Here is a 26,875-nt window from a genome sequence, read left to right on the forward strand (position 1 = left end):
GCTGGAAGAATTAAGCATGTCCTGCATGACTCCACTGAGAGGATTCTTGAAAGCTTGTGCCTGGTTTCCTGAAGATTTTACTTTGTGTGCCTTTTATTTGCTGATTTTGTTTTATAGCCTTTTGCTATCATAAACATTTAGCTTTCAATGTGTCCTGGTAGTGCGGTGTCCTAGTAAGTCCTGGTAAGTCATACCTGACAGTGTTGGGAACCTCTGACATACAGAGTGGGTTGAAATGTCTATGTTAAGATATAAAGATTTTAAATAAAAATATCTATTGAATGCATATATACTACATGAATGGAATTATGCTCAGTGAAACCAAGACAAGTAGTCTAGACCTATTTTAAGAAATTCACAGTATGGTGTCTATGTTTCCATACAGAAGTGTATAAAAAAATATTCAATTAATTGAGTCAAAGCAGAATAAGGAAAATTCAAGAAGCTTATTTCAATGGGAGTTTTGAAGAAGTAGACACCTCATCTTGTCAAATTATCAGGAAAGCTAGAGACATGTGAGTTAGCCTTCAAAGAACAAGTAGGTTTGGGCAGGTTATGGTATTTGGAGTCATAAGGAGGGGAGTTTTGGAAGGTTTCTCTTCTAAACTTTCCCTTGAAACTTTGCAAAGGGATAGAAGGTATTATAAAGAGGTGAAATACAGAGTATATTGAAATAAAATAGAATAAGTGTTACTTATGGGACAAAGTGGAACTTTCAAATGCTCTTGTTTAATAATCCTAATAATTTGAATGTTTTATTTATAGCTCACTTCCATGCAAAGCTGATGAATTATTATAGAAGGCCCATCAAAATTATATAGCTTTTTAAAAGTACCTCTCTTAAACTCAGGCATAGAATTGACATTCGACTGGTTTCTAATTGTGCTTTTTCTTCTCTGCCTCTCCTTTGTTCAGGTCCATAATGAATGAGAATTGGAACTCAAATTCTTCAGAAAACTGGCATCACAGTTGGAGGGTCAATGACACAAAGCATCATCTGTACTCAAATATCAATATTACCTATGTGAACTACTATCTTCACCAGGCTCAAGTGGCAGCAATCTTCATTATTTCCTACTTTCTGATCTTCTTCCTGTGCATGGTGGGAAATACAGTGGTTTGCTTTATTGTAATGAGGAACAAACACATGCACACAGTCACTAATCTCTTCATCTTGAACCTGGCAATAAGTGATTTACTAGTTGGCATATTCTGTATGCCTATCACGCTGCTAGACAACATTATAGCAGGTATGTTGACTTGTGTGCAGTGCAAAGATAATATGAGAACCTGTCCCATCTCCCTGTAGCCATGGCAGGGTCGTCCATTCATTCACAAGTTTTTATGAAGTTTAAAGATCTGCTCCAGGTAACTGTCCTCATGAGGACTATAGTCTAAAGGAGGAGAAAGACTATAAACTAATACTGGGGGTGCAAAAAAAAATATATGTAAGTGGACACTTTGGTCAATATTGCTCAAACAGTAGTTTGCCGTGATCAGAAGTGTCTGGATGCTGATGGTAACCACTTTGAGCACCTCTTGTAATTGAAGAAGTCAAGTGTGACTTACATTCATCTTTTGTTATTGGTATGTATTGAATATTACAATTTTAATAGTTTTTTCCTCTCTTAAAATGTGTATACATTTTTTTGGCATCCTCTGTATATAAGAGGTCAGAGAATAAAAAGAATTATGGAGAAAAATAAAGCAGTGACAGAGAGGAGGAGTGGATGCTGTTATTTTTATAGTGTTCACTGAAGGTCATCAGTGAAGGGGATCTAATATGTATTACCAAAGACTATGAATTTGCTTAATGCAGTTCAGAACACACATGATATGGTAGAAATATTACTGAAGATATTATGGATTGTAAAGTTCAAGGAACTAGGAAGTTTGGATTCAACTGATGCAGTGTCTTCAATCTAACATAAATAAATATTTAGGTCCTGTTGTAGTTAACTGGGGAGATTTACAACAGTTTTTGATGGAAGATGGAGCAGCAGGCCCAATGATGTCTCAAAAAGTGGTAGTTTCATCAGTGGTAACTTACATATGCAATAATAAGTAATGACTGGTTAACTATCATAGAGTATTTTTGGGCCCATATTACTTCTTCTTTTGCACTACGTTGTGTACTCTGAAACTGCAAGAACAGTGTGTCTCCAGCTCCCAGTAGTTTTGTTACATAGGACCTGCTTAAGAAATATTTTTTTATATTAATGAATAGTACTCAAATATTCATATTCCAAATCTATAACAAAAAAATAAAACAATAGCAACATACCAAAAATATTTAGAGCAGCATGAGCCATGCCATAATTCTTATCTTTTATAGCACTCAACATCAATTTACAGAAGAATAAGAGGTTTCTCTATAAAATTTACCTGTTTCCTTCCTTTGTCTGGAGTGGAAGCCAGGGAGAGTTCAAAATGCCTATTTTATCACCGTGTTCTCAAAGACACTGTGTCTTTGTTATGTTTATCATTAAAAACACAATATTTATTGAGGATGTACATTTTCAAAATACTGTGCTAGGTAAAAAAGAAAGTCAAAGAATTGATAAAAATCATCATTATCATTCTCAAGAAACCTGTTTCACGAATAAGAAATGTTCTCAACATTTCCCATGCAAATATTTATAATTAAATTATCATTAAAAATTTTTCATATACATTACCCTTCGTTATCTTTGATTTCCATTCTCAGGAGGCAGCCATGTTCAGCATTCTTTGCCTTTTTTTGTTTGTTTGTTTGGTAATCACTATCATATTTCTAAGTAACATGTTTTCATTATAATGTATTACCTTTGAACTGTAGAGATGTAATTTAGTTTTCATAATCCTCTTTTACCACAGGAGGTAGTTTTCCACACCACACTCCACTGAAACGACAGCACTAGGACAAGAGAACGTAAATCCATAGAAACTGAATGTCAGATACTATTGAATGTGAAGTTGAGAAAACAACAAGATTGACTGAAATTCTGTATAAATGCAATCACACACATTTATACAGAACCACAAATACACATTCACACAAATATATGTTCACACTCTCTACCTCCTCTATTCTCTCAATATAATGATATAATTTTTGGTTAAATCAAAATACAGGTGTGTACGAGGCCAGACAATTAAGTTTGTGAACTCATTCTAGAAAAAGTGCTACATACCTCACTGCTGAATATCAATCACTACGGTCCCCTTCGAAGTTCTCCCCTTGGGAAGCTATGCACTGACGCCAGGCTCCTAGTCGACCCTTCAAAGCAATTTTGGAGTTCTTTTTCTGAAATGGCCATCAGAGCTGTCATCGTATTACCCCTGATGTCCTGAATGTCACCAAAATGTCTCCCTTTCAATATTTCCTTTATCTTCAGGTGAAAGAAGTCATTGGGGGCCAGATCAGGTGAGTAGAGAGGGTGTTCCAATATGGTTATTTGTTTACTGGCTAAAAACTCCCTCACAGACAGTGCCGTGTGAACTGGTACATTGTCATAGTGCAAGAGTCATGAATCGTTGGAGAAAGGTTCAAATAGTCTAACTTTTTCATGCAACCTTTATAGCACTTCCAAGTAGTAAACTTGGTTAACTGTTTGTCCAGTTGGTATAAATTCATCTCTCTGATATCAAAAAAATGTTAGCAAGATCATTGCAACAAGTTCGTGAACTTAATTGTCAGATCTCATACATTCTTTTATTACATGTATCTTATCCCGGCTGAGCCAAGAAGAGTGCTATGATAGCAATTTTTCTTTTATAAAATGTTTTTTTTTTTGGTTTTGATTTCTTGGATTTAATAAGGGCATCATATTTTCATTTGCTTAGTTTTGGCTGTGTACCTATCAGTAATGTGTCCTCATATTGTCTTCCAGTAGTGTTGATTTCTTGTCAATACCTTCAAACATAACAGGTAACCTGTAAATTACATATTATTCCTGGAGAGTGCTCTCAGTCGTCCTCTTCCCATCCAGACACAGTGCTCTCCAGGCAGGGAGCTCAACTACTACTCTGGGATGTCACTTCACTGAAATCCCAACAATCTCTTCGCCTCTCTCAATTCCCTGTTTTCTGGATGACATTTCTTTTTTCTTAGTTTATTTCTGTTAGTTTCCAGTGAAAGTGTATTGATATGAAAATGTTTGAGGTCTTGCAGGTCTGCAAATATATTTATTCTGCTCTCACACTTCATTAATTAGCTGTATAAAGTATTCTAGGCTAGACATTTTTTCCCCTCAAAATATTTGAAGAGATTGCGCTATTATTACTACTGAGAAGCCAGGTATTACTGCTGAAAAATCTAATGTCATTTGACTCTTGCTTCTTTTACTCATGATTTCTATTTTGTCTTAAGACAAAATTTCTACTTTTGTCTTAAGCTCTTAGGGCTTCTATTTATCCCGTGTTCTAAATTTCAGGCATTTATGCCTTCAAGTGTGTTTTTATTTTCATTTGTTAGGTTTTTTGAATAAAAATATGAATGCGCTGTAATCCTGGGGAATTTTCTTACAGAGTTTGTTTCTGTTTTCCTTTCTTCAACTTACATTAACCAGATGTTGGAGATTTTGAGTTGCCCTTATCCCCCTTTTTTCATCTTTTTTCTTCTATTTTTCTGTTTCTTATTATACTTTCAAAGATTTTCTTAACTTTCTTTTCCAGACTTTATGATGAATTAATTTCTATTATTGTATGTTACATTCTTTGAGCTATTTTTATATTCTGTATTTTTCTTATACTATTATGCACATGTTTCATGCATAAAATGTGTTATATGAAGGTCTGACAATTTGTGAACGTGTTACAATGATGTTGCTAACCTGTTTTGATATCACAGAGATTATTTATTATGCATTTGTACCAACTGGGCAAACAGTTAATCAAATGTACTATTTGGAAGTGCTGAAAAGATTGCATGAAAAAGTTATACTACCTGAACCTTTCTCCAACAATCATGGCTCTTGCATCACAACAATGTACCAGCTCACACAATACTGCTGTGAGGGAATTTTTAGCCAGTAAACAAATAACCATATTGGATCATTCTTCCTATTTACCTGATCTGGCCCCCAATGACTTCTTTCTTTACCTGAGGATAAAGGAAATATTGAAAGGAAGTCATTTTGATGACATTCAGGACATCAAGGGTAATATGACGACAGCTCTGATAGCCATTCCAGAAAAAGAGTTCCAAAATTTCTTTGAAGGGTGGACTAGGCACTGGCATCAGTGCATATCTTCCCGAGGGAGTACTTCAAAGGTGACTGTAGTGATTGATATTCAGCAATGAGGTATGTAGTACTTTTTAAAGGATGAATTCGTGAACTTAATTGTCAGAGGTTATTATTAATAATTTTTATTTCCTTTTTCATTTATCATCTACCAGATTCATATTGCTTTTCTCCTAAATTTCTGTCTTCCTGTTTATTTTAGACTCTTCTTTTATATTTGAGGTTTCCTGGTGTCAACTGCTACTTAGCTCTTGTGTTTCAGAATGAAACACTGTGTGGTTGCCTTGAACCTCTGCATGCCTGGGGATTGAGGTCAGGACCACTAACAGCTTCATTAGTCTGGACCATTCATTGGGAAATCCACAACTGTGACAATCTGCATGTCACTATTTTTGGGAGGATCACTCCCCAGAAAGAAATTCTCTGATTTGACATAAGGATATAAGGCTGGCTGTTGCATTCTAGACTGAGTGGGCCAGCGGTATTGGTATTGCATGCAGAATGTGTACTTTCATTTACTTATTCTACCTCTTCATGACATCCACTCTCCATGCACCTTTGACTAAGAATCTGAAGCCACTGTGCTTCCACCTCCTTAAAGGGTATCCACCTTTCTTCTACTCACCTGGGGAAAAGCCATGTGATTGCATTTATACATAATTCAGCCAATCCATAGTATCTGGCACCCCAGTTTCTGTGTTTTTTTTTTTGTTTTGTTTTGGTTTTGTTTTTGTCCTAGTACTGTCATTTCAGTGGAGTTTGGTGAGGGAGATGAGATAAATCATTTGCTTATTCTTCCATTTCCACCCAATGGTTATACACATGTTTTTTGCATTTTTTGTTGAAAAATAATATTATAACAAACAAATGAATTTTAGGATAGGGAAGACATGCTCTCTTTTGATTTATTCAGTAGAGTCATTTAAGAACCTATTTCAAAATAGTCTGGATGGGTGGTAAAATTGTGTTCTTTTTAAAAGATTTATTTGGATTACTTAGGTTATTAGGAATATTTTTAGTTAGGTAAGAATATTTTTAAAAATAAATTACAGGATTTTTTTTAAGAGATACATTTTTAAAAATCTGAGAAAGAGGTAGCAGTCGTCTTTTGGAAAACTCGAGTATTTGCTAGTGGGAGAATGTTACTTTCCTATAATAAATGGGTGCTTAGAATATCAAACTGCTATAATAGTTTTGCTAATTTTCAAATAATCATTCTGGTAAGTGAGGTTCAGTTAAGGACTTCAGATAGACTACTTTTGTTCATGCCAAGTGCTCTTTATTCTCAAAGTATGTCTTAGCTCATGCTTCTGTATCAAAATACCACAGACTGGGCGCTTAAATGGCAGACATTGATTTTTTTTTCACCATTCTGGAGGCTAGAAGTCTGAGATCAGTGTGCCAGCATCGTCAAGTTCTTGATGATGGTACTTTTCCTGGTTTGTACACAGCCACTCTCCTGCTGTGTGTTCACATGACCTTTCCTTGGTGCATTCATGTGGGGAGAGAGAGAGAGCGCGAGCTTTCTCTTCCTCATTTTATAAATCCCATTGTCAGGCACCAACTCGTGGTCTCATCTAAATCTAGTTATTTCCCAAAGGCTGCGTCTCCATTTACCATCACATTGGGGATTAAGGCTTCAATATATAAATTGGGGGTGAGCACATATATTCATTGCATAACAAAGTACCTATATGGTAATTTGTCTGATTACATGATATATAAATAAATATTAACTTTATTCTACTTGTATCTCCTGATTCCTCATAATTTATGGGGTACATTTCCAAATTGAAATACTGATTATTTTCCTGTTGTATTCATTTAAAGGGCACTACTGTATAAGGGTTTGTTGTCTGGACTGTAGAACCATACTTCTAGGATTCAAATCCTTAATATGCTGCTAACTAGCTATGGGAAAGACATGTGATATCTGTGTGTTACCTAGTCTATAACATGGGGAGAAGAATAAAGCCTTCAAAAGCCTATTGTGGAGATTAGCTATGTTAATAGATGCAAAGCACTTATGACGGTGCCTAGAATGTTGTAATTACTATGTAATTTTGATATTATTATTATTATTATTATTATTATTATCTGTGTACTGAAAAACAGAGCTCTGGAAATAATGAAAATAATGAGAAATATTGATTGTTACCTGAATATCATTTTGGAAAGTTGTACGAATCTTGATTTCATGCCTTTCTGTTTATATTTTCAGTGAAATTAAAAAAAAAAAAAATCTTTTCAAAGACTACCTTCCTTTTTTCTCTTTTTTTCCCCCCAGGATGGCCATTTGGAAGCACAATGTGCAAAATCAGTGGATTGGTCCAGGGAATATCAGTCTCGTCTTCTGTCTTTACTTTGGTTGCAATAGCAGTGGATAGGTAAGTCAGCACCAAAATCTAAATCCAGAAAAAAAAAATGGGCATGTCTTCAGTTAATCCACCTAACCAGAGATAAATGTATAATCTACTAAATTGGAGCAATATCTGCCAAAATTTTTGTATCCAGGCTATCTACCCCTTTAAGGAAAGATATATCTATATATCTATATCTATATCTATATCCATATCTATCTATATACCTGCAGTGCCAAAAAATGTATAAAAGTGGACACTTTGGTCAACGCTGCTCAAGCAGTAGTTTACTATAATCAGAAGTGTCTGGATGTTGATGGTAACCACTTTGAGCACGTCTTGTAATTACAGAAGTCAAACGTGACTTGTATTCATCTTTTGTTATTGGTATATATTGAGTATTACAATTTTAATACAGTTTTCCTTTCTTACAACATGTACACTTTTTTTGGCATCCCCTGTATATATTAAGGTCCTCCATATACCATCCCACTGGAAGTTAGATTTTCAACATAAGTATTTTTGGGGCACTCAAACATGCAGTCCACAGCAGTATAGTTTTACTATTTTCACACCAGAATCTTGAATTTTCCAATGGTGAAAATGTAAATGTGCTGAAATGTATCTGAAATTTTATCTATATTCTAAGATAAAATTCATTAATACATTCATTTATAAACATTGTTAATCGGTGCCTGGTACAAGGCTGGGTTGTGTAACATCTAAATACATAACGTGCTCGTATATATACATATATACATACACACATACCCCCCCCCACACACACACACATACACACACTAAAGCTTCAGGAATAAGAAAAGAAACCTAAATGTCCATATTTTAAAATTAAATAATTAAAGATAATACATGTCTTCATTCAAGCTGCTATAACGAGAAACCATAGATATCGTGGCTTAAGCAGCAGCCATTTATTTCTCACAGTTCTGGAGGCTGGGAAGTCGAAGATCAGGATCCTAGTAGATTCAATGCCAAATGAGAGACCTCTTTCTGGTTTGCAAAGGACCCTCTTCTTCTTGTATCCTCACATGGTGGAGAGCACGAGCTCTCATCTCTTTTATTTTCTTAAAAGTGCACTAAACCCTCATTAGGACTCCACTCTCATGTCCCTATCTCAACCTAATCACCTCCCAAAAGTCCCACCTCCATATACCATCCCACTGAGGAGTTAGGTTTTTAACCTATGGATTAGCACGGCACTGAAACATGCAATTTATAGCAGTATAATTTTACTATTTTTACACTAGAATTTTGAATTTTCTAATGATGGAAATGTAAATGTGCTGAAGTATATCTGAAATTTTATCCATATTTTAAGATAAAATTTATTAATACATTCATTTATAAACATTGTTAATCTGTGCCTGGTACTAAACTGGGTTTTGTAGCATCTGAAGCATATTAGACAATGTGCTGTCTCAATTCACAGTCCGATAAGGGTAGACAGATTCATTAACAAACACTTACAAATAATGCTGTCTAATGTGGGCCCAGTTGTGCAAGTAAAAGTGATCAAGTTACATGTCAGCACAGGGAGTGGTGGGTTTATAGAAGAGGTGACATATCTAAATTTTGAGGGACCAGAAATTTTCCTTGGGAAGAAATAGGGGAAGTGACATCTCTTATCTATCTGACTAACGTTTGAAATTGGAGAGCACTTGTCCAGAGATGTGCAGAGAGGCAGTTAAACTGCAACAGAGGCTGGTGAAGTGGCACATTAGGCCATAGAAAAAGGCAAAAAGTGGATTTTCTATGGTCCCATCTTCCTTCCATTTTAAGAAGTTTAAACATTGTCCTTAAGACAACAGGGAGCTATTGAAGTCTTTTAAATGGGAATGATGACTAATTTTCATTTTGGAAAAACAGGTAGAAATGACTTGGAATTATGTAAGATTAGAGACAGGCAGAACATTTAAGGAACTTTTGTAACTCAGATGGCAGAGGATGCATGCATTTATTAAGGCAGTGGCAATGACAATTAAGAGATATTTGAGAAGGAAACTGAACAATGACCTGAAAGATGTCTCCCTAAGTGAAGAAACTGGATACACACACACACACACACACACACACACACACACACACACAGAGATTTCAAGAGATCATATGTAGTAAAATTGTTGACATCAAAAAACTTGGTAGATTCTATATTTAATATTGATTTATTATCTGCATCATTATTTATAATGTTTTCATCTGTTTCCCAGAACTTATCACATAGGTCTAGTTTATTTGGTTTGTCACATAGATCTAGTTTATCTAGTTTATAAAGAAAATAGAATTTAAACATATGCTAACTACTATATACCAAAGATACCTTTTTACATTAAATTTCCCAATTTATTATACTGTTACTACTATTATACTATTTTTTTGCGTACTACTTATTTGTTATATAATAAGTAATAATAGTAAGTAATAATAATACTTGTACTAATTTTATACTAGTAAGTAGTTGTGCTACAAAATTATTTTAATATGAAGGTTTGTAATAAATTTTATTCCTTAATTATATAATTATACATGCGATCTTACAGTGAATAAAAACCTATAATTTCCTTTTCATTTTTGACCTGAATCTTGAGATTAACACGTTTACTTCCACATTACATTTAGTGTTAAATGTCCCTAAATTCCCTTTTCACTGTTTCTAACACGCCTCCTGAACAGAAATTTAGAAATAAACACTGCTCTTCATTTTAAAAAGTAAATGAAGTTATAATAATAAATAAATTGTTTATTTATTTGATTTATCAAATATTTATTTGATGAATAATTATACACTGGTTAAAATTAATGAGCTAGGTCAACATATATCAAAATGCATAAATCTCAAAAGCGTATAAACTTTAAAAAGAAATTACATAATGATACATATAACATGGTGCCAATATAAAATTTAAAATATTGTAGATGCAGACTACTACTCTAAAAGCATAAAAAAAAAAACATGATAGGAGGGATACATGACAACTTCAAGATTTCTGTGGAAAGAGGAAGATGACAGAGATTAAGTAGATCTACCAAAAGAATTTCAACTGTATCTGTAATGTTTTAGGTTTTTTAGAAACTGGTGGGATTATGGCCACCTGCTGTAACTGATGGTTTAATTCACACTGTTACTGCCTGTCTTCCCACCTACACATCACTTCTCTATAGTTTCAGTCACCTATTGCTATATAACAAGTCATCTTCCAAAAGAAACCACTTAGTGGCTTAAAAATGGCAACACTATTTATTATGCTCCTGAATTTGTGATCTGGGAAGATTCAGCAAGTGTAGGTTGTCTCTGCTCCATATGGCATCAGGTGGTGGGGGAGCTCCAAGGTCAGGGCTGAAGGCTCTCTCAGTCTCTCGTTGGTGCCTAGGCTGGGAAGACTTGGACAACAACTTGAAGAAAGCTGGGTTTCCTCAGGCACTCTATCTCTATTTGTTTCCCCACATTGGCTCTACATCATGGCAGTTTCAAGGTAGCTGGACTTCTTACATGTCAGTCCAAGGCTCTGAACATCCACTCTAAGAGAGAGCGCTGGTGAAAGTCATGCAGTATCACTTCTGCATTCTATTTATTAGAAGTGAGTCATTAAGGACAGCCCATATTCGAGTATAAGAGAATAGAATTTGGAAGGAATGTCAAAGAATTTGGACATGTTTTAAAGCCACCACATCTCCATCTCTATCTAAACTACTTGCACTTAAGTGCTTTCCTCAGGGTCAGTTCTTGGAGGAAGCCAAACTACAAAGAAACTTCAAAACCGATTTCTCTAGACTAAGTTTTTCTCCTGAATTCCATACTTATTTTTAAAATACCTACTGGATAACTTCATCTGTACATCCAACAACAAACACTTCAAACTAAACATTCCAGGAACTGAACTTATCTTCACTACCAGTCCCCCAAAAGAAAAAAAGAAAAAACGAACCAAAAATCAGCTCCTTTTCTCATGTTTCCCAATCAGTGAATGTCTGGACCCCGCACCCAGTTCAAGTGAAAATCTTGACATTTATCCTTGAAACCTCCTTCACTTTTTCACTTCTATCTTATCGTTCTTTAAGTCCCATTAGTTCTGGGTGCTAACTAATCGTGAGCCAGGCCACTATCTATCGTTGTTTGAGATAGAATATTGAGATTGTTTTTCCTAACTGTCTGTGATGAATTAATTTTATGTGTGAACTTGACTGAGTCACAGGGGGCCCAGATATTTGGTCAAACATTATTGTTGGGTGTCTGTGAGGGTATTTTTGATGAGACTGAATCAAAAGAATAGAGTAAGTAGACTGAGGAAAGAAGATTGCCCTCCCCGATGTGGGTGGCCCTTATTCAATCAGTTGAAGACCTGAATAGAACAAAATGCTGACCCTTCTGCAAGTAAGAGAAAACTCCTCCTGCCTCACTTTTGAACATCAGTCTTTTCCTGCCTTCAGACTTGAACTGAAACATCAGCTCTTCTGGGGTCTCAAGCTTGCGGCTTTTGGACTAGAACTTACATCTAGTCCACCTGGTTTCTTGCGTGGTTCTCAGGCCTTCCGACTTGAACTGGAACTACACCACTGAGTCTCCCGAGTCTCCATTTTGACAACTGCAAATCTCGAGATTACTCAACCTCCATAATCGCATGAGCCAATTCCTTATAATAAACATCCTTCAATATATATCCTGCTGGTTCTGTTTCCCTGGAGAACCCTGACTGATGCACTGGCCAAGTCCAAACTCGAGCATGATTTTAGCATAATTACATAATATTTCCATTGACAATTTTCTGGCAGGTAGCATTTTCTATTTTGTTCATCTTTGCCTTTCTGAATACATATACATAGATTTGTTGAATGATTAAATTTGGTTTAGAGAAAAAGCAAGAGCAAAGTACCTAGAACTGTGCCTGTGAAGTTACTCATACTCTAAGAATGAGTGAATGGGAGGATTCACTGATTAGAAGACTGTAGGAAAGCTTGGCGATTAAGACAGAAGATCTTATACATACAAGGATATATAATAGTTTCAAAGGACAGCAGAGCAGTGAAGGTATAAACTTACTAGTCATTATATGAAGATAAGTCAGATGAATGAATTTGGAGTTTCTGCTGGACCACTTAAAGCTCTAAGTTTCCTTACCTGCAGATCTGCAAAGTAATAATTATAACATTTCAGTTTTAGAGAGTCATCGCAAAAGTCAAAGAAGATTAAATAGGTGACAGTGCTTTGAAAACTATAAAATGTTATACAGTTGCATAATGGTATAATTATCTTATAATTAAAATAATGACATCAAGAATCACAATAACAAAATAGCAGTAAAATGAATGAGACTTACTCTACATACTGGTGTTGAAATTTTATGCTCACCAGAGGATACAGACCACTGGGAACACACATAATCGGAATTCATAACACTAACACTTAGACTCTTATAGCTATGAAAGAAACCACCAAAACACTTAGTGGCTTAAAACAATGCTTAGCATTTCCCATGATTCCGTGGATTGGTTGAGTGCGTCTGTTTCTTCTGCTTACTGTTTTGTAGCATTACCCTGGAAATTAACTGGGGCTAGAACATCCTCGATGATCAGCCTCTCATCCTCCAGGGTCTTTCTCTACATGGCTTGTCATCAAATTCAAGCTTGTTTACAACCTGGTGGCTGGCTTTCAAGAGGAAGCATTTCAAAAGACAAGCCCCAGTGTTCAAGTGCATAAAAAGCTACTGTTTATGTCATGCTTGTTTGGCCAAGGCAAGTTACATGCTCAAGCACACAAATAAGATGGGAGAGGACCACAGAAGGACATGAAGAAGAGCCTAAGAATATGGGCTCTGGAGCCGAACTACCTGTGTAAAAAATCATGTGTTACTATGAGCAAGATTTTTACCTTGTCTAAGCCTGTTTTTCCACTTTTTAATGGTAAGCTTAAAGAGATAATCCATGTAAACCAATGGAAAAGAGTCTGGAACAGTATTAAATGTTCATATTCAGTGTGTGTTAGTTGCCATTATCATTTTTATTAATAATAGTAGTGTCAGATGTACTCTACTTATTCATACTTTGAATTAAAATTTAACTCATATCAATGACAGAAATGTCAATATATGCCTTTTTTACTCCTAATGGTAACTTTCTGTGTTTTTGAGAGACATGTGGGAATTATTTAAATACATTTAATTCACAACTCCATCTGAAGTTATGAGGCAGTGCCTCACTGATATTTGCCTTTGATTGCAGGTTTCGGTGTGTCATCTACCCTTTTAAACCAAAGCTCACTATCAAGACAGCCTTTGTCATTATTGTGATCATCTGGGTCTTGGCCATTGCCATTATGTCTCCATCTGTGATAATGTTAGATGTACAAGAACAAAAATATTACCGAGTGAAACTCAACTCCCAGAATAAAACCGTTCCAGTCTACTGGTGCCGGGAAGATTGGCCCAGTATGGAAATGAGAAAGATCTACACCACTGTGCTGTTTGCCAGTATCTACCTGGCTCCCTTGTCCTTCATTGTCATCATGTATGGAAGGATTGGAATTTCACTCTTCAGGATGACAGTGCCCCACACAGGCAAGCAGAACCAGGAGCAGAGGCAAATGGTATCCAAGAAAAAGCAGAAGGTCATTAAGATGCTCCTGGTCGTGGCCCTGCTTTTCATTCTCTCCTGGCTACCCCTCTGGACTCTGATGATGCTCTCAGACTATGCTGACCTGTCTCCAAGTGAACTGCAGCTCATTAACATCTATATCTACCCTTTCGCTCACTGGCTGGCCTTTTGCAATAGCAGCATCAACCCCATCATTTATGGTTTCTTCAATGAGAATTTTCGCCGTGGTTTTGAAGATGCTGTTCACCTCCAGCTCTGCCAAAAACGAGCAAAGCCCAAGGAAGCCTACTCCCTAAGAGCTAAAAACAATGTGGTCATAAATACATCTCATCAGTTAACTCTGAAACCTGTAATTCAAAATCCACATGAGGAAATTTGCTGTAGAAAAAGTGCTAAAAACCCCAACCAGGAATTAGTGATTGAAGAATTAGGAGGAGCTACCAATAGCAATGAGATTTGAAAAGAGCTCATGAGATGATTTTAATTCTATGTGTTATATTGAAATATTGTTGCTTTCTATGGCTTTATACTTCAATTCTTCCTAAGAATGTTCCAAAGGAAACATGTATAGAAAACCCTGTCTGGAAAAAGCAAAGTAAACAAACTGGTCTTATGTTCATAACCAATCTTATGTTATTTAAAATATGTACAGTGACTAATATACACGTTTGCCTGGATAAATCCATTTTCTAGAAACAGATTACAAAGCCTGACCTTTTCCAACTTAGCTGTTTATGTATGAGTCAAGCATGTGTATTATGTCTGTAGACACACACACACACACACACACACACACACACACACACACACAGCCTCCATATGGTGATAAATGGGCAGTAGTTAGCATGAGAGTACATTTACATTTTGTCAGTTCTCCCTTTACTTTTGGATTTGAAATTTTAGACTAAAGAATTATTTATCTGTTTTGTGCTTTTGAAATGTACTAAGCTTTCTTAGAAATAAGAATTACAATAGCAAATAAAGGCAAAGTATGTTTCTTTGTATTTAAAGGTGTTTTTTTCTTTAAGAGTGCAGTTAAAGTTGGTAAAATCATAACATTGTTCTATAGGAGTTATTGCTGTCTTTTTAATATTTTCCCAAATGAAGTTAATGCCCTAGCTGTTTCTTACAGAGGTGATATAGGGCCCCAGTTTAACTCCCTTGTTAGTAGGATCTCCGACATAAAAAAAGCAAATCTTTATAAAGTGCAGCAGTTGGCAAAAGAGTAGCAGCTCTCATTTGAAGTGCTTTTGAGCAGAGATGCTCAAAAATCATCATAAGACTCCCTTAAAGTTTGTACAGAGCAAGAACAATTATTCCAAATTCCCTACTGAGCACAACATTTAAATGCAGCACTCCTACTGGGTTAGTAAATTAATGCTACTGTTATGAAGGGAATTGCAACCCTCTGGATTCTGCTGTTACAATTATATCATGATAATAGTTGTAAATGCTAGCTTTTATTCTCAGGTGAGATAAGTCCCTGGAAAATTGGGAATTATAAAACAAATAGTTTGGCAAATAAAAATAAATTTCTGGGCTTGGAACTTAACCTTCAATTTTTTTCACTCATTTAAGTAGTTCAAGCTAAAAGCTTTTCAACATTATAGGAATTTGAGAAAATAATAGTTGAGTTTTCAACTGAATTGAGCGAAGTGATATTTGAATATGCAGTGTTACTTCCTGCCATCTTGGAAGAGCAACTTTCTCAAAGTTTAGATACAGAATTTGATTTTATATTCCTCTGCCCTGATTTACTGAAATAATATTTACAGTTGGTGTACTTAGACATTGAAGGTTATTTTGTTAGAGACTATCACTTTCTAACAGGCATTCCCACATTCTACCAGCATCTGAAAAACATCATAACTAAACCCCACACTCTTGTTACCACATGAAGGGTTAGTCTACCGGTTGCTGCAGACAGCCAATTATGCTGGTAACGGGGTACATTAACAGAAAAAAAAGCTTTATTTCATGGGTACTGATGAAAGGAGAACTGGCAGTGAAAATGCTCAAAGTTCCAACCCAACTCTCTGCCCTCTTATTGGCAGTTGCTTCTAAAGGGTGAAATGGGGGGTAGAGGTCTTCAATGCGTGATTAGCTCTTGGGTATCTTCTGACTGATTGGAGCTGGAGTTACAAAGAGATAGGAGTTCTGGCTCAGCACCAGCTGGTCTGGGGTTTACGTGACACTGCTCAGCAAGAGTCACCAGTTTTCTAGCTAGTAGAAGTTTTCTTGTTCTTGTAAAAACAACTCAAGGTATACATCAATATGTTATCAGTGATTCTAGAGGTGGAACTAGTGCCCCCAAACCGTGATTTATGTCTGAGAAAGTTGACTTAGGTGAATGTAAGGAAAAAGGACTCCTGTCTGACATCTTGAAAGTGAGAAACCGGGCGAGAAGGGGAGCCAGAAGGGATTCTGGCTTGGTTTTGCACTCTTACCTGTTAACTATCTACCTTTTATCACCTTCAACCTCTCATTACCTCTTCCCTAATGATTGCAAAACTCTCTTCACTGAATCCCATCCTCCCTTTCAATCTTAGTCTTTCAGTAGTTGGCAGAGTCATCTTCCTAAAGTAGAAGGTTCTCCTTTGTAAAAACAACTTCAGAAGCTCTCTGCCTGTTAAAACACATACAGACAAAGCTCACCACTGCCTGGCTCGTGTCTCCTGGTTGCATCTCCGACACAAATTGTTTTCTAAACTCAAATCAAACAGAGATGGTCAGCCTAGATTATTGTTTTTTTGTTTCATTTATGACTTAGTCTTTGCTTCATTCCCCTATCTGCCTGTCTACCCATTGTCCTAGGTCTATTAAAAAGCTATCTCTCTCAGAAAGTCTGTTTGCTTTCTTATGGCAGAGGTGTTTACTCCCTCCCCTAAGCATTGTGTACCATTTTTATGACAACCTCAATTGTATTGTAATTGTTCTGTCTTATCTTTGCAACTAGAATATAAATTATTTTTTTCTTAATTTTTATTAAATTTATTGGGGTGGCATTGATTACTAAAATTATATAGGTTTCAAGTGTACCTTTCTACAGTACATCATCTATATATTGCATTGTGTGTTTACCACCCAAAGTCAGTTCTCTTTCCATCACCACATTTTGACCCCCTTTATCCTGTTCTACCATCCCCCTGCCCCCCATTACCCTCTGGTAACCACTAACCTGTTGTCTGTGTCTAGGAGATTTTGGTTTGTCTCTGTCGTTTATTGCTTTCAGTTTTATATCCCACGTACGAGTGAAGTTACATGGTTTTCGACTTTTCCTGTCTTATTTCCAAAGGTATGATGAATTAGGCCTTACTCATCTTTAGATTCCCCACAATGTGGAGCACAAATAGCAACAGTAATAAAAACTCAATCTTTTATTGAGACTTATGTCAGAAATTTTACATAATTTTGTATTTGACCTCAGACTATTAGATAAATATTGTTTATCCCCATTTTATACATATTAAAACTAGAACTCAGAGACATCAAGGAACTTATCTAAAATTGAACAGCCAAACTCTGTACAATAAGCTCTGAATGGGACACAGGTCCATTAGTTCCAAAGCCTGTGCTCTTTGATCAGATTGTACCTCTGGATGGAGCTTCCTTAAATGTTCCAGCATCAAACATATTTTTTTACCTCTCAATTTCTTAAAAACATGCACAAACAGCAGAGTTACTAGGAAAAGAAAAGAAACAATGTCTTTTCTCATCAAAATTGCAGGGGAAAGTATACAATGATGAACAATGCATAACTAATCTCAGACTATTTAGATATTTCCTTTAGAAATACATGTGTTAGAATATTTTTTCCATATAGCAATTTTAATTCTATCAAAGACTACAAAGAGAGCAAAGAAATGAAAGAAAATCAAAAAGAAAGAAAAGTGGCTTTATGATAGAGATTTAGATCTACTTGAACTCCAAGTAGGTACATTTTCAATTTTGGAGTTAGGGCTAGCTAAGAATTGACACAATTTTAAAAACAAATTTTGTTCCATTAATATGAAATATGATCTTTAAAGTAACACAGCTGACCTTGTTCAGCTTCACAGGTGAACTGGTTTTATTGCTTTGTGATGACATCAATACTTTTAATTTCTTCCCCACTATAATCCAATACTATCTGATTAATTTAGAAACCTTCGTAAAAGCCCATAGTGAGCTGTACAATATTGAATAACAAGTAACCGATCTTTTTCTTCTTTACACCTCTAAAACACCAGTGACACAGTCTGGATATCACAGCTTACCTTTTCTATAATGGCTGCTGCATTTGGTGCAGCTAGTCAACAATAGCATCAAAAGTTCCTTGTACCTTTATACTCTTTCATCCTTGATGTGTTTTCTTTATTGCTCGATAGTTAAAAGATAGCTGTCACAAAAGAGAGAGTTAGGAGAAAGGTCAGCTATCTGACAGTTAGCTGATATTTAACATACTTAGTGCTTAACGGATATTTTCCCCCTTAGGGACACTTACTATCAAAGAAAATGGTTTATTTTATCACCATGTTCTACAACAATGTGGTAATTAAGAGTATAATAGATATAGAATATTTTATGACACATTTTTAATAATATTTGTTTTTGTTTGAAGTCCAGAATATCATATATGTACTCAAAATACATTGCTTAGTTTACAACTGAGTCTACTGTTTCTTGCCTTAGATAACTTAAGATGGCTTCTGTGAAAGAAGGGAGTAAAAATATGCATCATGATTTTCTTTTTCATTGCTTTTTAAAAAATATTTCTAGCTACCTTTTTAAGCAGTACTTTGTTTTCCAAAAGTATACTTATTTCATTATAAAAATAAAAATTCTGCACCTAGTTTTCCACAGATTTTCCATGATAAATATAATCTGTGACACTTATAGTCTCTTTTTTTAAATTAAAATTCACTGGGGTGACAACACTTAGTAAAATTACATAGGTTTCAAATGTACAATTTTTGTAATACATCATCTATATATCACACTGTGTGTTCAACACCTGGAGTAAGTTCTCCTTCCATCACGCTCTTTATTCTGAAGAACTCAAAATTTTGAACACAGTTCTCCAGTATATATCTTCAGAGACAGTGGAAAATAATGGAAATGATGCTACAGAATAACAAAATGCTGAATGAATACAACAATGTAAAAGTAAGGTACATATTAAGATAATTTAAAAATAATATCCAATATACCAAATGGCATTGTACATTTTAGTTGTTTTTATTCCCAAATTTATAACTGTTTTACAATTATTATACCAACTATTGTTTTTTTAAAAAAGAACCAGACTGAAGTCAAAAGACCAGAATTCAAATTCAACATACTTAATGGACCTCTGGGAAGTTTACCTCTCTGAGCCTCAGTTGTTTCATGATTAGGTCAGTTTTGATAAGTACATTTGCATTGTCTGTAATTTGATGAACAAATGAAGCAATGTATATGAAAAAGGTTTCCAGAAATATATGATACTGCACAAATATTTATGAAGAATAACTCTTCCTTTATCATCATTGAATGTGATTTTTCTTCAAGATCCTAATGTTAGGGAATCAATCACAATTATCTGTGTTCTATTTCCTGTTTGAGTTCCAGTGTATGTGATTATAACTCAGGTATAAGGAGGACCTTGTAGTTATATATCGATTACAACATTGCATTATTCTTGTCTTATTTTAACCTTGGGACAGATTTTAGAACTTTTCTTCACCCCCCAAAATAAATTCACTCCACAATTATTAGTATGAAAGGGAAATCTTAACGATAGTCAGATAGTCAGGAAAAAAAGGGTACATCATAAGCCATAGAGCAAAACTTGATAAAAATCAACATGAGATATCTCTGTTCCCCCGTGTTGTCCAGTTTCATCTTTGCCTGCCTTTTCTTCTCCATGCAACCTCTGAGTAAATCTTTCCCTTACCCCAGTTTATCCTCTTGGTTAGCCTCTCTCTCTATATATAATATATGTATATTTCCTTTTATGTTCAACACATACCACGTGAGCTAAAATAAGGGATCCTTGAAAAGAAAACAGTTGTTGCTATCCAAAGGAGAGGAATGAATATTGCCCAGACCAGTTTATCCCATGGTTTTTCAACATTCAAATCCAGTCCTCTTCTCAAATACTTGATTATGGAAATACATCCACCTAATAAGGCATAGCTCTAACATGTACAATTAAAGATAGCCTTAAACTACTTTCAAAATGAGACAACACAAATTCATGTTTAGTTACTGACTCTAGATCTAGGTCTTTACCTCACAGTGATGTGATTAACTTTTGTTCCTTCAAAATAGTGTTATTAAATTAAATTAATTAATTAACTAACTAATTAATTAATTATTTTGTTTATGGTAACATTAGTTAATAATGTTATATAAATTTCAGGTATACAACTTTGTAATACAATAGCTATATACTCTATTATGTGCTCACCACCTGAAGACTAGTCGTCTTCTGTCACCTTATATTTGACTCCCTTTACCTCCTGGTAACCATCATACTGTTGTCTGTGTCTATGAGGTGACATTACTACTAGAAAAGTAGAAATAAATGCTGATGCAAATAATAAATGCCTATGACACAGTGTGCAGTTTCATACCCAATCCTCCTTATGAATATGTTCCTTCAGTGGTAACGAAGATGGTAAATAATAATTTACCATATAAAAATAGTACTTTTTGTTCTTATATAGGCATTTATTCACATATTATCTAGTATTCCTCCTGACTAATAAACCAATGAGAATAAACTCAGAAGTCAGTCATTTTATTTTATTTATTATTATTGGTATTATTATTTTTGTAAAAGAAGATAGTTTATTAGAGGCAGGAGAAGAGGTTGCAGCTCCCCAGCGGGAGGGCGTACCTGAAACTGGGAAGCCCTGAAGTGAGTTATTTTAATTGAAATATAAAGCATGGAGATTTAATGGAAATATAAATGTGACTTTTCACATTTCCAGCAATAATGATAGTGCAAATGCATTGGGGGTCCTTTTGTAGTGCCCATAGGCCAGTGTACATAGTTCCCTCCTCCCTCCTTCCAGAGGATATTTATTTGGGGGGAGGAAGTATTAGAGATTTTGGAAGAATGCTAACAATGATGAAGGTAGAAATATTCTATTTCATAGCCAATGGGAAAAGTAACCTAGACTGAGATGTTTTTGACTTTTCAAAGGGAGGAATTCTTAAGCAAACTATACAGAATCCTAGTTGTCATTCCAAAGATTCCAATTTATCCCATTTATCCAGTCTGAATCTCACTAGGTAGCATGTTCAAAGCAATTACTAAACTATACTATCTTAGTTGATTTTTAGTCTAGGGATGGTACTTAAGAAAATGCTATTCTGTGAGAGTTATTTATTTTGAATGAATATTTTTAAATTCATGATAATATATAATCGAAAAAAGATGTTCTCAAATCATGCCATGTTGTTAATAAAAAGTCTGGAAGGCCAATCTGAGACGATAGCTGCCTTGTCTTAAGACCTTACTCTGTAACAAGCAATGTGATGAGTACTTTATATTCTCTACTGTGTTTAATTTTCACAATCACTGCAAGATATATATTGCCCACATTTCACATGAGAAAATGAAGCCCAAAGAGACCAAATAAAGTCACCCAACAAATAATTTTGAAACCAATGTTTAAATTCAGGAGTGTCTAGTGCCAAAAGTCAAGAAAATAACCAATTGTTTTTTTTAATCCTTTTAAGAATTCTTGTTTGCAGGTAAAAAAATCTCCTAAACTAAAAATAACATCAATACTCATTCAAGGCAGTTTGGTGTAGATAAAAAGCACAGACTGGAGTTTGAAGCATTAGAGTTTTAACTCTGCAACTTGCTAGCTGCATAACTACGGAAAATTTGCTAAGCTATTCTAAGACTCATTTTCCTTATTGATGAAAGAGAAATAACACATTTATCACATTATTTATAGAGACTGACAGTACCTGAGACATATACAAAATGATGACTACCTATTGTCAATATGAGTAGTGAATAATTTCAAGATGTTTGAGTTTGTATGTGCATAACAACTTATTATGTATGCCCAGAGACCAGAGACATTAGTGCACAGATAGTCCATTAAGTCTATCAATATTTAAAAGCCTTAAGTAGGCTTACTGGAACATAAGTGTTTTCCAGTCTTAAGTACTTAAAATCAATCATGTTTCTATTAGAGCACGCCTCATCTTGTAATATTTGACAATTATTTTCACCTTTATATTTATGAAATTTTAGTTCTCTAAAGGAAATTATTCTTTGTATGTTCAGATGATTTTTTTTCCTTTTTGGTCTGAGTGTATTGCATTCCACTGTCATGGTGCAGCTTACGAGTTATAGGAAGTATATGTGTCATTAGATAAATATTCTAAAATACTCTTTACAAAGACAATTTTGAAGAAGTCTGAACAATTACAAGTCATCTCTATGAAGTTTTATTACTATCGCAAACAAACTATTGTGGAAACATTTTAATATAAATTTTAAGGCATGGAAATAAAATTATCTCAAACTATTGGCAATAAAACAATACATAAATTATTGTAATTCTGAGATTTAAAATACTAAAAACCAATACCTAGTCTCTTTAAGGGAAAAAATTGCAAGTCCTTAAAATTAGAAAGTACGGAATCATTCTTCTGTAAATAAAACAAGTTAAAACCAAATTTAAGAAGTGAACAATTAATTCAAATCACATAGTTTCAGAATAGTGACATTTAGTAACATTTAATTTTGGTCAAGTATTTTGTTTTTTTTCCAAATAAATATTAGTAATAGTGGTAGATGTCAGATTTATGCATGTAAACATTCACTCCAATATAAAAAATTGTCATTCACCATCGTCCAGAGCAAACAGAATAAAAAGGTGGACTAAAATGTTCAAATATGGAAATTTTAATGAAAATATCTCAGTGATATGATGTTAAGAATAGAAAAAAATACATATTGTAGTGAAACTCTGACTTCAAATCCCAGGCTTCCCACTGATGTTCATTGTATGACTTTTGACATATTACTCAGTCCCACTGGAATATTTGCCAGAATTGTGTATGATCAGTACTGCCCTTGTTGAAATGTAGAAATAGAAACACAGAATATTGGAATCTGAAGGAAGCTTAGACAGCACCAGGTATAGCTCCTTCTTAAAAAAAAAAAATACTAGTTTGCAAAATACCATGAATAACTCAGACCTTGTAGTTTATAAGTAAAGACTTAGAAGCACTGGAATAATAGATTGTGATCTATGATAGATATAATAATCTATCCATTGTGTAATTTCTATAGTGGACTTTAAGGCTAGAAAAAGAAAAAAAAAAACTCCTTTAAAATTGTATTAATATGATTTAAGTCAAATAAAATCTCCCCAAATGCTGAAGTTTCCTAAATTAAAATAGAAAACAAAATGTTTTCATTAACAGAATGAATTTTCATTAGTCTAGGATTATATTGATACTCTGTTTCTAAAGTTATTTGGCCTTTTCATGTCTCTTAATTAAATTAATTTGTGAGCATGCGATAACTTTTAAAATATGAGGCAAAAAGTTGTATTACAAACATCAGAAAACTTTCAGAGTCTCTTCCAGCTGCATGATTATTGGTAGGGAAGGGCCGGGTGGTTAGAAGTTGTGAGGAAAGCATAACCAAGAATGATATTCGGTGCACCCTAGTGTACTGCATGTGTGTCTTTGCAACTCTCATAAAACTCGGTACAGTCTCAAAAGCATCCAATCTGGTGTAAATAGTTTACAAACCAGAATCTCTGAGTTAACATACCTGTATCCTTTGAAAACAAAATAATTTTGATTTTGAAGGAGAGAAAGCAAGGATAAATTCTATAGATGAGGGAAGACAGGAACTGGCAGAGTACAATGTAGAAGCATTCCCCTAAAGAGAAATGTTAGAAAACTAAGGGTTCCCTTGAATATAGTTAAGGTTTTGCTTGGAAAACCGCACCTGATTAAAAAGCAACTTTCAGAGCAGGTCTTCAGTTATGCACTGCAAGACCGAGACCGCTTCAGCAGCATTGTTTTTTCTGCATCTTTAGTCTTTTGATGTCCCTGTGATGGGGGTAGAGCCTTAGTTCCTCAGCTGTGAGTTGACTAGTCTGTTATGTCCTTACTGAAGTGCTGCTTCAGCTCTGGCCAGAACTGCTTGGAGGAAGTCTTCAGTGCGGGAAGGACAGCAGGAGAAAGATTCAGTGCCATTGTCTCATCCTGGGCTGGAGATCCCATTCTTTTCTTTATTCCTCTTGTTGAGAGTCCTTGAAAAATTAATAAGTAAATGGAGTTTGGAATCTAACAATGACGTATACAGGCAGTGTGATTTCTTCTTTATCCTTAATACAAAGTTATTGTTAATTAACTAAATAAACACCTCTGATCATCTAATTTGTATGAAGAACTCTATCATGTGCTGGAGATAAAATAACTAAGACACAGTTATGTCCGAGCAACTCAGAGTTTAGTGGAGAAGATAAGTATACCAACAAATAGCTATAGTGCAGGAGGGGAAATGCATCTACGTTGAACCAGACAAAGAATAACAAGAACTCAGAGAAGGCAAAATCCAGAATGTTCAACTCTGCCTGAAGGAGATAAGGACATATTTTCTGAAGGGGTGACATTTAACCCAGATGCTGAGTGGCAGAGGCATAAACAGGTTGTAGGAGACGCCATTCCAGGTTAAGCAATGCATTGGACATAGCACTATGGGGAACGAATCTGGTGTGTACACACAAAAGGGAGAAATTCATTGTTTCAGGAACATGACAGGAAGAGGGAGAAGTCAGCATGAGGAAGGAAGTTGGAACCAGATTGGAATGGTCCTCTATAACCAGCTAAGACTTATAAGTGTTCCTAGTATGTATAGTCTCTAATTTTTCATTCTTTTTTCTTTTTTCCTATTTTCATGTTTCTCCTCCTTTTCTTCCTCTTGAGAACTTTTCAGAATAAAACATAGCTGCATTTAGTCACAGTATTCTGTTTGCTTTGGCCCTTCTGACAGAGTGGATTTCATTAAGTAAAAATACACTTGCTGCCTTCACAGCCAGCAGCAGTTAGACCCCTTTCCAATTAGAATTTGCAATGTGTTTAGCTATATAGCTAATCATCATGGTCTGTACCAATTGATGACAGTTAAAGAAAAAGGAGGTATGCTTAATCAATGAGCTAAGCTCAAATAAAAGAAATCTGAGTTGTTTTCCCAGAGCCCTCCAGACTCAATCTATGGACTCATTCTTCTCTGTCCTCTGAGAGCGCCTCTAACCGGTCCCACAACATCTCTAGTCATTCTCAGTTAACAAATAACCTTTTGTTGTGGGTATTAAAATTTTAGTCCAGTCAAGTATAATTGAAAAACTCTCTTAAATTAAATTGTTTCCCTCCCAGATCACAAGGCAGAGAAACCTCAACGGGCAATGAGAGTGATTGTCTCTTGGTGTCTCCTTTCATCTCCCTCACGGGCCAGCTGCTATGTGTGACTACTCCAGGATCAGGTAAGGAGACATTGACACATTTGGAATGGAGAAGAGGTAGGGAAGCAGAAAATGTCTTACTTGATGTGTGAAAATGTCTTACTGTGATCTGGCTGCATGGGCTTTCTGTGTGACAGATGTACAGTTTTGGTAAACTTGTTGGCTAATTTATTCCACGTAGAATACAGGTGGCCATTCCCTGGCTAAAGTGAGGCCTCACCCCTCTGGCCACTTTTGTGCATGCTCAGTGTTTGCTTTGACCCCACATAGCCAGACTCGTTTTTATTGAGGTTGGCTCGCTCCTGCTAGGAACTCCTCTTGGCATGAGGCCACTCAATAGATATTTGCTGAATCAAATCAAAACAGATTGCTTTCATATAAAACTTGATGTTATAAACTTATGTTTGTGGACTAAAAGGACATTTTTAGAGGAAAAAAATGTCCATACTCCTTCCTTTGGGCATTTACACTTACTTTAGCTCTGCTTCTAAGTCTCTTCCTCAGAGCTTCATGTCTTGCTCACTTGCCTTGTAAGGAGAATTCCCCCAACTACTGAGTTCTTCCCTGGGAGATGTCAAAACCAAATTCTATGTTTCAGTACAACTATCCTAACCAACGAAAGTCACTACAGAACTAGGAACTTTGAGAGATCTTGGTATGCCAGAGCTGTGAACTGAGGACCTGTGGACTCATTCCATTCTCAACAAAGTGTTAGTTTTTCAGTCTTTTATTAGCATATCCATCATGACAGTCCTGGGGCAGTGCCACAATAATGAGCAATGTGAGCCAAGTTTTCCTTCTGCACACAAATATCAAATGATTTCAGGAGTAAATTGGGGAAAAGAAGTAGTGCTTTTGCTTTTAAACTAAATTGTGAAACATATTTACAAATTGTTGACAGATTTTGTGAATATCTATCTATCTATCTACCTACCTACCTACCTACCTACCTACCTACCTACCTACCTATCTATCTATTCTCTCTTCGATACCATTGCCATATAGTAAACCAAAATAAAGTTTTCAAAAGAATAATAACAAAAAAAAAATCCCAATTTACTATTGTGTACATTTTGATGAAATCTGTACAAATTTCCCCTAAAACACTAAAAACATCTTTGTTTTAAAATGTGCTTAGCAGAGACTCTATAACAGAACAAGGTGAGCTAATTATGACAATTACATTGACTTCAGTTGATTCAAAATTACT

At 35.2% G+C, this 26,875-nt stretch overlaps 1 protein-coding gene across 3 annotated transcripts in view; it reads left to right on the forward strand.

The window, feature by feature from the left end:
• NPFFR2 (neuropeptide FF receptor 2) overlaps positions 1-15,198 on the forward strand; it is a 306,596-nt gene extending 291,398 nt beyond the window's left edge. For all 3 annotated transcript variants that reach the window (XM_081063838.1, XM_081063837.1, XM_081063836.1), the window contains 3 exons: positions 916-1,250; positions 7,513-7,612; positions 13,820-15,198. In XM_081063838.1, the coding sequence (XP_080919964.1) occupies positions 923-1,250; positions 7,513-7,612; positions 13,820-14,651 (1,260 nt within the window). In that variant the 5' untranslated portion in view covers positions 916-922 and the 3' untranslated portion in view covers positions 14,652-15,198. The remainder of the gene's footprint in view (positions 1-915; positions 1,251-7,512; positions 7,613-13,819) is intronic.
• The last annotated feature ends 11,677 nt before the right edge of the window (positions 15,199-26,875 follow it).

Source organism: Rhinolophus hipposideros (assembly GCF_964194185.1).
Source record: "Rhinolophus hipposideros genome assembly, chromosome: 1".
Taxonomy (NCBI): domain Eukaryota; kingdom Metazoa; phylum Chordata; class Mammalia; order Chiroptera; family Rhinolophidae; genus Rhinolophus; species Rhinolophus hipposideros.